Source organism: Abrus precatorius, unplaced genomic scaffold (assembly GCF_003935025.1).
Source record: "Abrus precatorius isolate BTA unplaced genomic scaffold, Abrus_2018 Scaffold7, whole genome shotgun sequence".
In the NCBI taxonomy this organism is placed as follows: Eukaryota; Viridiplantae; Streptophyta; class Magnoliopsida; order Fabales; family Fabaceae; genus Abrus; species Abrus precatorius.
Window position 1 is genome coordinate 32,644,179 of NW_020874417.1, and position 19,192 is coordinate 32,663,370.

Consider the following 19,192-nt stretch of genomic DNA (forward strand, 5'->3'; position numbering starts at 1 on the left):
TCTTTGTTGACCAGAAGTTAATATTTAAAAGGTTAATAGCTTGAACAATTGCTAAGCAAAGTGGAGAGCATGGAGATGTTGAAACAATAAGAAAGGTTGCTCGTGCCTTGTTTTACCTATTTTCTACCCAATATATTTCACACAACAGTATTCTTTTTGTATGAAATAGATTCAAATGTTAAACAAACAGATAGACGTGTTGTGTGTTGAGAATATTCGATACCCAAAGTATTGACAAGTTGTAACAGCAGCATTGAAGCAGCAAAACTAAACAGGTGAGTTCCTTTCATGTCATTGTTTGGAAATAGCGTAACTGCATGAAAAAAAAAAAGCAATGTTTTTGAGTATTAAAAATTCAGTAATTGTGAACTTTCCCAGGTTCAGCTTCTACCCAAAAAATATTCATAGTACAGATGCAGCTTTAAATTGAAGTACGTCTTAAAATAATTTGTTTTCTACATAATTGGTGCATCCCAATCAAAAGAAAGATAAATTAATGAAATTAAAGCCTAATAATATTGCAAACAATAAGTGAAAAATCACACCAATTTGGAATTGCCAAAGATATACCACAGATGAGTGCACAGACTGATAGAAGAAACATTAAAAACAAGGATTAATTAGATCATACAAACATGAACGTAGGAGCAGAAAAATAGGTATCTAACTATGAATTCTGGTTTTTTTTTTCCTCGGAGACTAGATTAACAGTTGAAATCGAGGGGGAACAAATTATACTGTGATTACAATCTATTCGTAAAGTACTTTACGATTATCCAATGATATCTCCTTATAGGCACTATGTGTTCTGAATTATTAACCATGAGTGGTTTTCATGCAAGTGATTGGTATATGTAGAAATATGAGTTTGATGATATTGGAACTATGAGGAAACAAGATCCATGTTTTGGGTTTGCTGTTAAGCTTGGTCGTGTGTCTTCGCTCTATGGGAAGGAGGTTTCGGTAAATTACCAGAAATGAATGGGCAATATTGAGTTTTGGTCGTAGGATCAAAATCTTGTTTAATACTAGGCCCAAATTGCAACAGTTGGCCCAAATCAACAAGTTGAAAACCGGACTCTTACAATATGGAATTTGTCATTTGGATTATTTAATTACTTTTAAATATACTATTTTGATTTTAAAAATATATTATGATATTTCAATTTTAAATTATGAATCTTATGTTTTTTGGTTGTTAAAACTTGAAATCTGCAAATATTTCTTGACAAGTATAAAAGGAAAAAGTAAATTGAAAATTATTAGCATAATTTGTCATTTTAAGTGAGACTTTCTGAATTTTCTATCGTCTAACTTGATGTATTTATTTTATTTTTTTAAAAGCTAAACATACCTAAACAGTATCCTCTTCCTGCTTGCATGATCTTCAAATATTATAATTATTCTTTAATTTTGTAATTCTGAAACACACAATGACAAAGTTACAAACAAATATGAAGACCATTAGAAGGGTTATATAGTTCTCACTCTCTCTCCCTCCGTATGAGTTATTTCTATGATATAAATGGATACTGAGAAAACAAATAACGAGATAAGAAGAAGAAAGAGGTAGTATAACGGGAGAATTTAATCCGAAAACGAAAATAATGAAATATTGTTATCGTTTACCAGTTAGAGTGGTAACTATCCTCTTTTAGCTTAGCTATAATCTAATTGCATTAAATCTTACATATAATAACTAACCCTACTCAGTTTTTTTTTGTGGTGAGATGAAGGTAAGTTTTCTTTGAGAAACTCATCTAATTTTCCACTAAAACGCCATTCTTTCATCCTGAAACCGTGTTCATAAAAAAAGAAAAAGAAAAAAAAAGAAAGCTTAATCTCCACTTGGCTAGAACATTTCTGTAGACAAAAAAAAGCGAGGCCATGAATTTTAAAAAAATCGACATTCATTCTAAATCGATAAAATTTATCATCGTAATTCCCCATGTTCCAAGTTACATCTTTTTTAAAAACGAGTATGATCATATAATTTAATATATTTATACTGAATTTTTTAAAAGGATTTGAATAGATACTGATTCTCTTATTCACTCACCTACCAGCTGTATACGTCAAAATAAACCTACATATTTAGGCGGCAGGTACAAGTATACTCATCCAGTTGACTTTCTATTTATACAATTCTTTCAATTTGATAATTGAATATATTAGTGAAAGTGAAAACACCATGCGTCTAACTTTAGGAGAATACAATTAGAAGATTTTTATGAATTTATATATATATATAAAGTAACAGCACCCACCTTTGGAAATTTAAAACCCAATTTTCGAGGAAAGGCAAATTGGAGGCAACATATAAGAAAGAGAAAAGCATGAAAATGCATTAGAAACGACATTAGTTCTGCAGTTTGAATTCGCAACTCTATAGGATGGGGGCACTAAGAAGTAACACGCACAATTTTTTGGAGAAACAAGAGTGCTGAGACCAACTCGCAGGTCAACGAGTCAATACCCGAACCACCATGAGCAAGAAAACTTGCATTGCAGCGGGGAGTGCATGCAGCCCAAGTCCCTCTCTATGGCGGTTCGTTCTTGACTCGAAACCTTCCTTACGCGATCCTTTCTGTTTCAGCCTCTTCCACTACTCTATAAGATCCTATACACCCAAATATATAACCCCTCAATTCATTTTAGAAATGAAAATAAAGACACAAAACAAGGAAACAACATACGATAACAAAAAGGTTGCACGATGTCATGCAACTCTGAGAGCAGCTTTGATCTTCTGAATGGTGCATGAGATGAGATTATTCACAGTATCAACTGATTCCACTGTGAGCTTAGCTGTTGGGAGGCTATTCACCAGAATTTGGAACCCAACTGTGAGCAAGCTTCCCCCACCTTCATCATTTGCACCACCCTTTTGCGAAGTTCCATTGCAACTGTTGTTGCTATGTCCATCGGGAAGAATGGCAAAGCCTGAGGGCAAGAGTGCAACGTATGCAGAATCTCCTCCACTCATCACCACGTTCAAGGATTGCACGTCAACTGGTGCATACACCACCACCGAGCATGATGCATCCATCCATGTCTCTTGCAGAATCAGCATGCTGCTGTCATTCGCATTAACGGCCTGAAAATAAGACACCACACAGTGAAATCTACATACAAAAAATAGCATCAAGAACGAAAATATTGTTTCACCAAACTTTTCTAAGGTTTCTCTCCAATTAACTTCTATGGAAGTTCCATTTTTTTTCTGTGCTTTTGTTTTTGAATTAAAAGATATTTTTTTTAAAATGGTATTTAAATTTAAAAAAGGGAGAAGCCTAAGAAAAGACGAATCAATCTCAACACAAGAACGTTATTTCTATCATATGCACCAAATACATAGTTTAAGAGGACAAAAATGATTTTTTTTTAAAATCATTTATTATATCAGAAACACGATTTGTTCAACAATTTTATTAATATTTCTCCTTAAATTTAATTTAAAACAAATAAAAAACTATTAAAAAACTTTTATACTATTATGATGCAAGATTGAAAAATGACTTACATTAGCACGAAGTAGAGAAACACAGTTTCCATGTCCTTGACCTTTGGCAATATGGACCATCTCTTGCATTGGTCCACCATTGGACAAGATGTCCCACTCACTTCTGAGTCGTTCATCACGCAGAAAATCAAAGAGCCTTTGCCGTGACACCGGGATCCAAACAGAAGTTGCAGCACTGAGAACAATCCCTGGAGGCTCACCAGGGTCATCCACGTTCTTCCTAGTCATCACTCTCATGTCATCACCGAGAGTCCCTATATGAAGGCTATCCCACTTCCGAGCCGATGAAGCACAAACCCCTGAACAGAAGTTACCAGTCATTCGTTGTGCTAATTTCAACATGCTTCTCCGACCAGCTTGGCTCAGTGCTGCAAACACCCAAATGCCAAAGTTTACACAATTTATAGTGTCACATGTGATGAAAGGAATATTAAAAATAAACGTGACATTCAAATAATAATCGGTTTTTTAAGATGTACTCAATGAGATACATAAAAAAAATTATCATACTCAAGGTTTTTTGGTGTGTCATTAGACATATATTAAAAAAATCATATAATAATATACCAGTATGGTCATCACTAGAGATGGAAGAAGACATGAGGATAGCCAAGCATTCACACTGCCTTTGGAGGGTGGCGATCCATCTATGAGCACCAAATCCAACACCAGAACTAAGCAATGGGCGATAAAGTTGGTGGACTACACTCTCATCATACTCCCAATGCTCAAGCCAAGTAACCTATAAACAGTGCGTAAAGCCCAATGCAATAATAAAAAATTTAACTATTTAAGATACTAAAGAATCATAAGGAACTGTAGTGACTAAACTTTTGAGTTGGCTATAGATAAAAAATTTACATGGATGACCATTGAATGACATCACAGTCCACATTTAACCACATAAAAAATGTTTGACATAAAACCCTAGGCTAATTATAAATTAATGCCCTAATTAAAGTGTGTGGAGGATTACGTGAAATGTCAAAATTGAAGCAGATGTCAATGGGATGGAGGTGAATCCCAACACAGAGAAGATTATGGAATTTTTTTTTAACGTTATAAAAACCTATATGAATATAATAAAGGGCACGGATTAACAAATCACCTGTCACCAATATATTATAGCAGCAAGTCACTGGATCCAGGTCATGATGATCTCGTATGCAGTAAAAAATTGGTATATTTTATACAAAAAGAGATCGGAATAGAAGCATCAAGTGTATTGTTCATAACAAAGATTGAAGAATCCAAGATTGAGAATTTTCATGCACTGTTAAATACTAAAAGATGCCAAACAGAAATGAAGTTTCAAACACTTGCTAAACAATATAAGCCTTGATTCACTATTCTCTAGGGAGTATCACTGGACAAATTAAATACGGACAACAAGCAAGTTAACTAGGGAAGCATCTTCTTAAGTAAAAAAAAACTGATTTCTGAGGCAAAGTTCAAACTGATTCTATTTACGCTAGTCAAAACAAAAGTTCACTAAATTAGGAAGTCAAGGGCAAGTTCTTGCAAAAAACTATCTCATCAGCTATAACAAAACACCCCAAAGAAGATATCCTCAATTAAAAAAAAGCATTTGAACTCCACAGAAAGCAAAAAAGAGTAACATACAAAAAAATAAAGAAGTCTTAAAAGAACATAGATCAGCACTTACCTTGGAGTAACCATTGGGCATATCCTGCACAATACAGCCAGAAGGAAGCCTCCTACAGCTCATGAATGGCTGTGCATTAGCAGCATCATGACCAATCTCAATAGAAACATCGACCACAGCCCACACACCTTCTGCATGTTGCTTACAGAACCGGAGGAATCTCACTTGACGAACGGGAACTAGTGGAGAAAGCAATTGAACCTCGGCATGCATCTGAAATGCCCAATCCTAATCAGTTCCAGCAAATACTAAGGCAAAGTGAAGCAAATATTCAGCAAAGAAACACACCACTTGTAGAGCACCATTTCTGGTTCCACCCATGCCACTAGATATAACATCGACGCTGACAGCTCTAGCAATCATAGACGGAAACATCTCTGCCCACCGATTCTATTCAAAGAAATAATCAATTAAAACAAGATATTAAACAAACCCGCACCAATTCTATACTAAGTAATTGTCCAAGTCCATGAGGAATAGAAGCACCAAATCAAAGAGTTATCTAACACTGCTTTGGTCTCTGACAAAGTTTATCAAAATCTAATGATAAAAATGGAATGGAATGCAATCCAGATCAACTTGAATGGCAATTCAAAAACCTAGAACTAATATGTCATCACTCAAAGTAAGTTGGCGAACTTAAACCACATTAAAAACTTTGTGAACTGGTTCTTATTCATTTGAGAATGACTATAAAATTTCCAATAAAATCGGTTAAACTTGACCAAAGCCTAAGGAGTTGATCATCATAATCATACCACGTCCATCAAAGTTTCCACGAGTGCCAAACTGTTGATGATTACAATCCCAGTTTCTCTTGTAGCTTCAGTTACATAACCAGTGGGTTTTGCACCAATACAAGGAGAAAACATCCTTGCATACTCCTCATGGTTCAATATTTCCTTCTCACCATCCAAACTCTTAATCCAAAGAGGGGTATCTGCTTGAGTCATCTTCAGTAATTCCTCCATAGCAGCCAATGCAAGATCTATAAGCATAGATCTCTCTACCTGAACCTCATTTCCCATCAACCCCATCGGTGGTCTAATCCCTGACATTGTAGGTTGGGTGCCCAACACTCCATCTCCCAAATCAAGTCCCATTGGCAAGGGAGTGCCAAGAGTGCTTGAACCACCAATCCCATTCCTTCCAATACCAAGTTCTAGACCAGAGTTTGAGGTTGGAAGAGCCATGGGACTGGTCAATGATGAGATTGGTTTGCCAAGAAACTTGTTTGCTAAGGCACATATACGGTTCAATTCATCCTTTAGTCGAGCATTCTCAATTCTAATCTGGTGCTCCTCAAATGAAATTTGGCCAGGAATAGCCGGGCCACCACAGTTGTTACATACTGGATTTGACATGGCTTCCTTCATCAAACTGTTCTCAGCTCTAAGCTTCTCATTTTCCTGCCTAAGCATTATGTTCTCATGGCGTTCTAGCTGGGTCTGATTCAAGAAAATGCAGTTCAATTAGTACAATAGTCTAAATTGCATAAACAAACTACATTCAAGTGCAATATTACTATACTATTATTCAAGTTCACCTTCATTTGGGTTCTTCGATTCTGAAACCAGAACTTGACTTGCTTATTCTCCAACGCAAGCCTCTTACTAAGATCCAACCGTTGCTTCTCATCAGGGTGAGGACACTCCTTGAAAAAACTAAAAACCAGTAAGAGCAAAACCAAAACACAAACCAGTTACCACATAACTCAATCACAGATAAGCAAATCAGCAAAAAAACTAAGAAGTTGCAAAATTTCGTATAGCCGTACGCCTCAAGCTCTTGAATTTGGTGAGGAGTGTGTCTGTGGTATCGCTTCTTCCTCTGTGGCGTATCATCACCACCATCCTGGTCATCACCAGATACACCTTCGAAGTTATCACTTCCAGAACGGCTTTCATACTCATCGTCCCTCATTCTCCCCATCAAACTAGTATCAAAATTTTCCCCAATGAGACCCATCTCACCGTGACCTTCCATTTTCCTTTGCTGTGGAATAGTCTCATCAGCCAAAAACAATAAGGAAGAATTACAAGACGAGCAAATCAAATTTAATGTCAAGATTGATGTAAAGGAGAAAATAAGATGCTCAAAGATGGAGACCAAAACCAAACAGGAGATAGATAGAACATACAGTTGGGAAGGAGAAAGAAGATGAATTTTGCATTGAACTGGAAATGGGTTGAGGAATAAATATCAACCCCAACTGCCTTTGTTCACACTCTTGATGTCAATCAAGCACTCAAACCCCACAAAAAGGTTATAAAAAATTGGATTGACCCTTTCTCTTCTATCACCTAAAAATTTCTCTGTGACGAGTACTCTCTATTTCTTCTGTGTTGACTCTTGCGCTCCTCAGTTTTTTTACTTATAAATTTTTCGCCCGAAATTGTCACTGTCTCTTTTGCCAAGAAACTTTTCAGTTTTCGATTCCCTACTCTTAACTTTTTGACCTTTAAACCAGATTGAGATAAAAACTGACAAGATTGGATTTTTTTTTTTTTTTTATGAAAAAGTAGAGATAGCCAAAAAGTTGTTTCCTTGTCGACACCCCATACAAGACTTTACAGCCCCTTTCTCTCTCTAGCAAAAAGCTGAAAATCTATCCAAGAAACAGATGGTAAGAGGAACAGGACAAGAAAATCCCTTCCCTTCTGATCCAAGGTTCACACCTGCATCTCATGTCTGCAAACCCAACAGCAGAAAAAAACACAAAACAGTGACACATAAGAGGTAGAAGCACTTGTTTTTCTATATTTCACACTTGACCAATTCTTTGTCAGTATTGAGAATTTTGAAAGAGACCCCAGGAAGGAGAAAATCCAAAGAGGTCTAAGCCAAACGTTTCAGAGGAAAAAATAATATAAAAAAAACAAGGATTAAGAATCTTTAACACACACATATATATTTTAAAAATAAAAAGGACAGCAACAAACACAAAACCTTATATCACATGTATATCCCATAGTCATATTCACACACCACCCTGACTTTTCAAATGCATCACACCAAATCTAAGCAAAAAGAACCAGTTGACACCACCCCCGCCATTCTCTCTCTCTCTCTCTCTCTCTCTCTCTCTCTCTCTCTCTCTCTGATTCTCTCTCCACCCCCACACTGATATAAGTGAGAAACAGAGAAATGGAAAAAGTTAGATGGTATACAAACCAACCATGGTACGGAGAAAACGATACCTTTTAATTTGACAGTGTGCAAAGTAAAAGTGCCAAAAAAAAAAAAAACAAACACGACTACTGGGTTCCACAGCCAACAAAGTTATGATTTTTCTTTTATCAAATTCGTGGGTTATCAATTTGACAGCAAACACATTAATTTTAAAAGGTGTAAAAATCTCTTTATAAAATATTTTTAATAATATTTTTTTATTTTAAGATTGTTCCACACACTCTCTCTCGGATCCGTGGAAGAGAAAAGGACAGATTAAATATTATTATATATCTTGATATCTTGATTCAATAACAAATTAAAAAAATGGTGGAGCTGACTTACAGTGACCATGGGGTAATCAGAAAGTCAATGGTTTTTCTCTCTCTTAATATTTGCTTTTTTCCTAACTCAAACCCAAACTTGGCGAGTGTAATGCTAGCTCCTGTAAGATGCTGCTTCTTCAACCACGTCTTTCTCAACTCTATAGACACCCTAATTTTTCTACCTTAACTGTGAAGAAATGAATGGCATCAGAGAGAGAGAGGGGTCCACTGTTAGAAGAGGGGGTTCGTGATGTCCGCTACCAATCACAATTCGACTTGGAGCGCGTGTACACACGCGTCCATCCGCTATTACTATTGTCAACTACAATCTACTCGCTTTGTCTTTTTAAATGGGAGTAATCTCGTGTGTGGCGGACCATGATAGTACCCGAGGGTGTCTGAGAACAGCCAATGAGAGCGACGAGGGATGAGGACAATATGGTCATTTCGGGAAAATAAAGGTTGCGTTTGGGTTGTAGGGGGTAACGTGGAAGATGATAAATGGGAACATAGAGTGTAACCCAAATTGAGAATGGATGGCGTGACTGTAGGATTTAACAGATTGGATATTGTGTGTCACAAATCCAACTTTTTATCCATTCTTGGATTTGCCTCGTTTTTTCCCTTTTCCACAGTTTCCATTGTAACTTGTAAGAAAGGGGAGTGGGGCTGAAGAGAAAGTGGGGAAAAGGCTTTGCATGCGACGCATTTTCTTATGTGAATTTCCAATCCTTTTTACTATATTTAACCTTAGAGGGTGAAAAGGAAACATAGTGAATAATATCATTTTGTGTTTCCCTATTTTGCAAAATTTCATGAAAGCCTCTTGTCCTTGCTTCGATTACAATTTAAGACAATCACGACATTAACAACGTTCAAGATTTTAGAATCAAGAAAAGTGAATTTGGTTTTCTTATTTTCGTTCAAAGTATCATTTTTTTATTACTTTTTTTAATTATGTTTTAAATTAATACAATAATTTGACAATGACACTAACAATATTGAAAGTCAAAGTCTTTTATGATAAATCATTGCATAGTTAAATAATATAAAATTCTATCCATGATGATAAGAATCTTTATATACAAATAGCATGGTAATTAAACTTTTACGTGACTAATTTTGTGTTTGAAACCTGTCATGAGAACTTTTTCTACGATTTTGAAGGTGGATATGATGTTGCTAAGAAAGCATACGATGTAGTTTACGAATAGACGCAACGTTTCAGTGTAGTTTATTTCCACAGTCCAACTAAGTACACGTACATTAATTATTTATTAATTAACATGTCATTAATTGAAATCTTTCTGTTTAATCATTAATTACGTGCTTATTAAATGTTTATTTATTTAGTTTAATTTAATTAGCTGTTAAAAGTAATGCAATTTACTAACGACTGATCAAATAAATTATTTTATGTAATGTCATTTGAAAAATACCAAAATCCTTTAACAATAATTGAGAATATCCTCTCAATCAAACAACACACCTTTGGACATCCACATTGCCGTATGAAATTGCAAGGTTGTGTGTCAATTTAGTTAAATATTTACTTTACTTTATATGAATTAATCGAATGCTTAATATAATGAATGTACGTCAAGCTCTAAATTAAAATTAAGGATATATTTTATTATAATATTTTTATCGATAATTATAAATATGTTATTTGTTTTTTGTTTTGTATCTTACTTTTAAATACATTTAAAAACAAGCGAAGACAGGGTTCTTTTTGTTTTTATATTTTATGCAAAAATTTATAATTTATAAATGAAAAATGTATTTTACGTTTGCTTATAAAAGTAAACAAAAAAAAGTGTTTTCTCATAAACTAATTTAAATTTACAAAAGTGAAAGCAGATTCTCAGTGTTGCTAACAATCGTTAAGTCTTAACACTAAATATGTGTTTAAAAACATGAAAGTCTCTTAACATAAATCTAAGACATAAACTACAGCTGATAATGTCAAAATAAATATAAATCTATTTACATTCCAATGTGAAAAAAAAAATGCTATAATTTATATCGATGTCCTTGATTCAATCTTGTACAAGAAATATCTACCTTATCATCCTTTTGATTTTTTTCCCCCCTCTGTTTACAAAATATTGATGATGTATTTCCCATGTCTTTGTCTAATTGCTGAAATAACATTTAAATATGAGTAGACAAAATAGATATTTTATATCTTTAATCAATTTATTATTCCTTTAACTTTGTTTCAGAGTTAAATTTTTGTAAGAAATAAAAAGAAAAATTTATGTTGTAGTTACTTTTGTTTAAAAATTTTAAACAAGAGTAGAAGAGTTTATAAGTCATCATTATATGTTTTTTGATTACTTTAAATTGAAGAATTTTATATGAATTTTTTCCCTTACTTTCTTTCTTTATTTTTTAAATTGTTTTGTTTCTTTCTCTGAACTCTTGAACAAAGCCTTAAAAATTTTATTTATGAAAAAATCCTCTTCCAAATTAGGAAAACCACATCCTCAACCTCACAGCTTGGCTCTATTTCAAGGAAAATAAATTCATCGTGTTCATACGAATTCAAAGGTGAAAAACCACCCTAAATTTAATATGATTTGTTACAAGCCGATCATCATAGAAAGAAGGGAGAATTTATGAAATGAAAAGGATTTAAAGACACAATAGACCCCGTGACTTCATAAAATGTAATATACAAACTACAAAGTACCCTACTTTATTTATAAGGTGTTAAATATAAATGCCTGAGATTTAATGGTATGGAAAATAATCATTTTATTACAAAACCAAAATAAGTTTTGTGTGAGATATTGCAAATATTCTTCTGCAGTTAATTAATCACTTTGAAACACGCGTGACAGGTAGTCAAAATTGTAATCCCCATTTAATGCTTATGAAATGTCATTTATTCCTTTAATTACATGAATTAGGTGCGTCAATTACTTGGCTGCGTATATGTACTGTGACACTGGGAATAGCCTCTACAACTTCCTACTTTACATAAAATAATAAACTTTTATTGCATTATATATGTATATACACGTATACGAGATATATTAAATGAGAAAATTTATTTATGTAAAAGTAAAAGAAATAAATGTTAATTATTATATTTTATCAAGAATAATATAATAGGTTAAAAGAAAATAAGAACATATTTGATTATTTTTAATTATTCGTTTTAAATTAATAAGATAGCTTGATCATTACAAATAAAAGTAGTTACATAATATAATTTTAAATCTATTTTTTAAAAATAATTTAATTTAATTTAATGATACTTATAGAATGCACAAAAAAATTACTATGATTATACTTACAAACAAACACCTTTTTTTTGTGCCCGAAACCAAATTTGTGTAAAGACAAAACAAGGTCAAAGTGCCTTCATTTCTTTTAAAAATTGTGGACTAGTCAGGTATAACATTAATTCTATTATATTTTTCATTGTGATTATACTAATTGTACTTTTACATTATTTACAAATAACTCTTTGAGTCCGACAATACATGCGTTTGCACATCTGAATTGCTCAAACAATTTTAAATTAATATTCGTTAAAATGAAAATTTTAAAGTAATACGTAGATATTTAACATATATTCAAATTAATTAGTTTAGTAAAAACACACCATCAAACTTTAAAAATAATATAATAAGTAGTAGAACTTAAGGTTATAATATTTATTTTATTTAATATTAATTATGCACTAAAAAATTAGAATAAACTATCAGAGATTAATTTAGTGACAAGTAAGTCAGTATCATTTAAGTAAAGTATTGGATTTAAGTATTTGTGTATGTATTCACCTGCCACATCTAGATAGTCAAATCGAATAAAATAAATAAATAAATTTATATAAAAAGCCTAAATTTTTTCAAAAAAAAATAGATGCATAAAATTACAATATTAAGAATAAAAAAAATAGCATATCTAAAATAATAACGGATGTACTAATTATCCATGTTTTTATCAGCAATAATAAAGATAACATGAATGGTATTAATTCGAAATACTAAAGGTTTGATCGATAACGATCATACGAACAATAAATATGCATAAATGTTGCGATTTCTTAAAGTATTAATTTTGACTTCGTCATTGAATTAGTAAAAGGCAGTGTTTCAGATTCCGATGCAATTTTGTATTGGATATTTTTTCAAAATAATTTAGGATAATAGTTTGATAAATTATTCACATTTAAAATTTGTCGTGCATTGTTAAAATGAACTAATATTTTTAATTAAAATACAATACTAAAAGTATTTTAAAAGCTGCACCTAAATTTTATGATTAAGTATAACCCTAACTTGAATGAACGCTATACATGTGGTATAAAGTTGACCAAGATCAAATTAAAAAGAAAATGTCTGACTTAAATCAATTACAGTCAAATTTCATTGAATATATTTGACTATTTTGGGGTTTAGTTCATTCTATATTAGCTGTCAAGTGATTATATGAGCCGTAGGTTATGGCATATACTGCTCAATATTCTATATTTTCCAAATATTTATGATATAAAACATAAAAAATATAAATTTTTTGTGATATTTTTAGAACGTAATATATTTTTTTAAAACTAATTATATGATTTGAAAATTTTTTAATACTAATAAATTATGTATAGTTGTATAATCTAAATCTAGTATAAAGAAGACATTATTGCTATTACATTCTCATACACAATATATAATAAATGAAAATTTTAATACAAAAATAAGATTTAATCATTAATTTTATTATAAAAAATTGTGATTAAAACATAAATTTATGTGATATTTTAAAAAATCAAATAAATTTTTAAATGTTCATATATATATATATATATATATATAATTACAACTATTTATATATAATTACATAATTTTAACCTATTATTCAGATTCTTATCTTAAAAAACAGGCATTCTCATTTTGTCGTGCCCACTTCACTTCTATAATTACATCCACTTCCCATTAAGAAGCTAACAACTGATACTCGTTAATTAAATAGTTAGTTAAGTAATGTAAATATTATCTATGATCAATATTAACTATAGTCTGTTGACATCTTAATAAGTATTCTAAGTCATATTCAATTCTTTTTTTTTTTTTGGGTCCTCTTACTTTATTTTTTCGGGCAGGTACTCAGCTATTTCCTCCCATGCTTTTGAGTCTCCATTGATTTTAGTTATATTTTACAGAGGTTTTTTTTTCCAACTTATATGAATGCCCCTTTTTTTTTTGGGTCAAGAAAAGTAGGTTTGATTTGACGGTTTCTTTTGTCAGCTGAATCCAGGCTTAAAGTGAACCAAAATGTGTTTGAATTGGGTCTGGATTGGATATTAAAAGGCCTGTTTGAGTTTGGGCCTTGAATGAGATAACATTTTATATGTTGTAAACTCAAATATTTCAATGAGTGCCAAATTCGAGGTATGCTTGGTCTGGGCAATTTAACAATCTTATAATAAGCTTTGTAAGAATTTGAATTCGTTGTATCCAGATTTCATAAGAGTTTCCTAATTTATAAAAGATTGATAAAAAACTTATACTAGTTTGTGGATCAAGTTTCTATTAATTAGAATATTTATTTTCACAGGTCTTTTCTTTTCGGCAAGGCGTGCAACGCCTATTTTCTCTCGGTTTATTTACCACATTTTAAGAATTCATTAAATACTTTATTGATTCATTTTTTTTATTGTGTAACTTAAAAATATACATTAAAAAAGCAATATAAAAAAACTTTTTAATTAAAAATGTTTAATGATTACAATTTGGATAGAGCATTATTAAAAAATGTGCTGATTTGAGTGAGACTTTAAAACTATTGTCCTTCATTTTCACAGACAAAAGAAGTAGTGTACGAAAAAGAATGAATATATAGCATGTTTAAGTATATGTTTAAATAATTATATTCATTTTATTTATAATTTTTTAATATATTTAGAAGCAATCGAGTACATGGCATAACCAAGTCCAAATTCTCCTATTAAGCTGTGGTGCTCCTTTCTGTTGAAATTGAGAAGGCACCAACTAGTTGCGATGATTATCCTTGTGAGTTTATGACTTCTGCGTGTGTGCATTCATTACTTTCTCAGTTTTGCTTAGGACTACCTTTTTGGGAAAGATGATTGTATGGTCAGCTTCTTCTTTCCTGACGCTTTTAGAAACGTTTAAGATTAGTCAAAGGTATTGGATTTCTGGGTATGCAAGGTTGGAGAAGCCACCAGAATAGGGTTGCTTAAGTTTTAAAAAAAGGAGAAGATTTTTTGGTTTTTTTTAAGTGTTGTTAATTAATTAAAATTAAATTTTCATTCTAATAAAAAATTTGTATTAATATTATTGTATATTGTTGAAATAGAACTACATTTTTAATTAAAAATAATATTTATAAAATTGGAGTTAAATTTTATCAAAAAATAACAGGAAAACTTAATTTGGCTTCTGAACAACGATAAAAAAAAGGCTTTTCCTTTTCGGTTTTTTTAACTGGTAAATTCAAACTTCTCATTTATAAGCCCCCATGTTTGGTTCTATCAATTTAGGCTAAAAAGAAGAGTTAAAGATAGAAGTTAGATAAAGATGTAACACTTTGCATTTGTGCACACAAAAAACATGGAAATATATATAAAGACAAAGGCCTCAACTTAAATCTTTGCTTTCTTAGATTGCGAAAAAGGAGAGAAGTGAGTCCTGCTTTTCTATTTTATCCCTCACTTTCCTGTTTATTCCAATTTCGGTGAGTATGCATTAGTAGGAAATTTTATCGCTTATTTTTCTATATTATTCTTTTACTTTAAAAACTTCGTACGTTATTTGTGTAGCCTGGTTAGTCCAATCAATTATATCAATCAAGATATTAATTACACAAAGTTTTTTTGTTTTGGTAAATTACGAATTAATTGAAATACTTAACGCGATAATTGTTAAGACTCGAATATAAAAAGATATTTATTGCGAACAATAAATATATGTTCACATCTTTTAATAATTATATGACTCATTCCACACCAAAATGGAATCTCAACAAATTGGGATAGTAACTGATACAGTCCAAAAATGTGTATTTTGGAGTCGACGATAATTTCATGAACAAGCAACGAATCCTGAGAACCAATCAATAGAGTGCACGTGGATCCAACAATGGATAATGAAAAGAGCGTTTGCGTACACGCATAAGTATCATATGATGCCATGTTGCATCCAACGGCACACATTGTCCAGCTGTAAGGGATTCCAGTTCCCTCCACCCAATTCATTGCCATTCTCATTTCAGAATAGAAAATTATTCTGTAATTAACTGTTAACTGTAACCACACAAAACCATAAGATCTTGGATTGTTTTATCACTTTATGAATTTGCACCGATGCTGTGTTCTTTGTTCTTTTCTCTTCTCTTTTAAAAAAAATCAGTTATTTTCTAAAAATTAATATTTTTGCCTTCACTGATCGTTATACAATAACTTAAATAATTAAAAAAATATTACGTTTTAATTTTTTATTATATATTAAAATTTTGTCCTATTACGTTGATGAAAATAGTCAAAACTAATAATTTACGAAAATCTAGGATTATAAATATAGAAACCCTCACTTTTCTCAGATCAATTGTGTAAAACAAACAAAATCCAAAATCCAAAAATGTAATTAACTTGAGTTTGATGCTAATGCAATTTGGAGTTGAGAAAGGGGAGTGAAACAAACAAAAAAAGTACTTTTAAGAAATTATTATTTTCGTCTGTCTCAACTTAAAGGTGCTAAAAAAAGGAAGCAATTTTGTGCATTTCTTACAGGGAACGCAAAAGGCGTGTTTGGATAGGTTGAAAGTGAAGATAAACAGAAAGAAGCATGAGATTATCAAAAGGGAATATTCTACCTTTTATGTAGCCTTGATATAGATCGATCATTTGATTATAACTTTTAGATAGTTATCAATAAAATGTTAAGAACGCGTAATCAACAGCTATTGCTTATTTACCATAGAGCTGGCAAAGCGGAAAATAAAGCTGCTCAGAATAATCAAAATTCTCCACATTTAAAATTAATTGCAATTAAATCATTTATTTCATGAAAAATATTTATTGCACCTGTATAATTTGCTAGATACGTGTAAAGAGGAGAAATCATTTTAATTTCATAAACAAACTAAAAAAAAGGTTTATAAAAATAATTTTTCCCATTAAAAGAATAGTATACAGCTTCATGTATACAGTTTTTTTTTCAGAGAGGAGTTTTCTTCTATAAAAATTAATATTATCTCTCCTCTCGTGTATATTCTGCATAAATCGAAGCAGAAAATGCATTCTCACTGATGAATATAACATCATTCGTGACCTTTACCTAACATCTTAGTTTTTTTTTTCATTTTTTTGTATAGTTGTTATTCGATTCTTTTAATTAAAAGTTAAAATTTTATATAAAATATGGTAACTTGTACTTATTTTTCTAGCTCAAATAATTGTTACTTTAAGAGATTTGATAGATATAAAGTTAATAATAAATCTTCACTTAACAACTGAATTTTTTTGTGATCATTGATTATTGACACTGACATACAAATTTTACAAATCTTATCTTTTGTAAGTTAGGGTAACTTCTTTCGTTTATCTCTAAGTTGTTAGGCGAAGATTGAACCATTTGAAAGTAAAATCAAATCCATTTTAAACCAAAATATTCCAATTTTACTTAAGTGGACGAAGCTCTTGAATATTTGAAAATAAGCTTAGACATTACACTACAAACTTTTTTTTTTTTAATCTTAGCTTTGTATTAAGCGAAGATTTACAATTTGCTTTTTGAGCAACGTAAATTAAGTAATTAATATAGACCAACTCAGCACTTATGAATTGTAAAATATTTAAAAAAATACTGTTTTCTTCGGCAATATTTAAATACAACTAGTTATTTCTCTTTATTGTTAGTAGTTAACTTTTAATATTAAAAAAAGTTATCTTTAAAGTGTAAGCGATGAATATATTTTTAGGCATGTTATAGTTTTGTTTTATAATAAATGATATATATATAGCACGTGCACTATAACGACTGATATCACAAACTTATGACGACCGTAAGGTCGTGACAAACGTTGACGACAAAATTCAATTGTGATATTTCATGAATTAATGATTGCGATTTTAGTGATACTTTTTAATTTATATCAGGACAGATATTTAAGAATAAAATTAAATAAAAAAAGTTCAAATTTATTAGAAAAAAAATTATATATTTATATATTGTGTTTTTGAATAATACTATCAATCCTAAAAATGAAAATTTTAAAATTGAACAGATCATGAAACAAGCAAAAGTACTGATTTACGATTGTTAATTAATTAGTTTAACTATAATTAAATTAAAGTGGAACTGATAATACTTAAATATATTTTTTATCGTCATATGATATAAGATTATAAATAATGAAGTTTAAATTAATAAAAAAACCTTTGCAACTTATAAAAAATTTGAAGAATAATAAGATGGAGCACAAGAGGAAGGAGCAGTGCCTAGTGAGGGAGGGAAGAGAGTAAAAAAGGAGGGTGGCATGTCATTTTTGTTTTATTACATAATGTATTTTAAAAGAGATTAGACTAAAACTACGTACAAGTATTCATAGAGACTAAAATAACAAAAGCAATGTATTTACGTGAATCACAAACATATTTTCACTATAAATGTGTGTTACACATGATAATAATAGTGTGACATTCCATTTATTACATCTAACAATAGAAATTCAAAGTAAACAATTAAAAAGATTAAAACTACGATTAAATGTATTTTTTTTTTACAAATATTAATATAACAATTAATAATAACTAAAAATACATTATTTTTCTGGTCTACGAAATAAAGATACTTTTAAACTTTTCAAATACGTTTTCAATTAACATGCAATTATTTATAGACAATTGTTAATCAATACTTTAAAGGTATTGATTAAGAAACTAAAGGTATTTAAACTTGTTTTCATAATTTATAATTTTTAATCTTTTAAAAATGTTTTATCTTTTAATTTTTATATCGAGATACACTATTATATTCGCAAGTTCCAACTACTTTATTTGTAAGAGGAAATGACAAGTACAAGTAGAAAAAAATATCCTTTCCTAATAGAGTGCTGGCAAATCTTCGTAAAAAAGAACTAAATCACCTAGTCTTATTAAATTACTAATACTAATTATTTTATCCAGGCCCGTCACCGACTCCAAGTTCATGTTGTAACATTTAATTTTATAATTTAAGTGGGTCGGTCAAATAATTTTTTTTTAAAAGCAGCTAACATATTTTTTTAGGTAATTTTAAACATTAACTAAAATTTATTAAAAATTTATATAAGTTTTAATGTTTCCTTACTCTTAAATTTATATTTATCTTTATTTTATTATAATTTTAAAAATTATAATTTATATTAAGAACGTGTTTTAAAAAACATGTTAAAGAATAGATTAATCGTCTTTTAATCCTCCTCAAATACAATAAGCGTGATGATCATCATCCATCTGTTCACATTCTGCCTTTTCATTTTATTTTTCACTTGAGA

At 30.7% G+C, this 19,192-nt stretch overlaps 1 protein-coding gene across 3 annotated transcripts; it reads right to left on the bottom strand.

Moving 5' to 3' along the window:
- Nucleotides 1-2,321: 2,321 nt before the first annotated feature.
- On the bottom strand, nt 2,322-8,503 carry LOC113870894 (homeobox-leucine zipper protein ANTHOCYANINLESS 2). 3 transcript variants are annotated; one of them, XM_027507420.1, is made up of 9 exons: nt 7,330-8,443; nt 6,967-7,184; nt 6,736-6,853; nt 5,948-6,637; nt 5,478-5,579; nt 5,190-5,402; nt 4,091-4,265; nt 3,524-3,891; nt 2,322-3,097 (listed from the first exon to the last, which is right to left on the bottom strand). In XM_027507420.1, the coding sequence occupies exons 1-9, from the start codon at nt 7,360-7,362 to the stop codon at nt 2,720-2,722; spliced, it is 2,295 nt and encodes a 764-aa protein (XP_027363221.1). In that variant the 5' UTR covers nt 7,363-8,443; the 3' UTR covers nt 2,322-2,719. The 3 variants fall into 3 exon arrangements, with proteins under 3 accessions (XP_027363221.1, XP_027363222.1, XP_027363224.1); XM_027507421.1 differs by having other exon boundaries at nt 2,324-3,097; nt 8,390-8,503; XM_027507423.1 differs by lacking the exon at nt 5,478-5,579 and having other exon boundaries at nt 2,325-3,097; nt 7,330-8,263.
- Between the last annotated feature and the right edge of the window lie 10,689 nt (nt 8,504-19,192).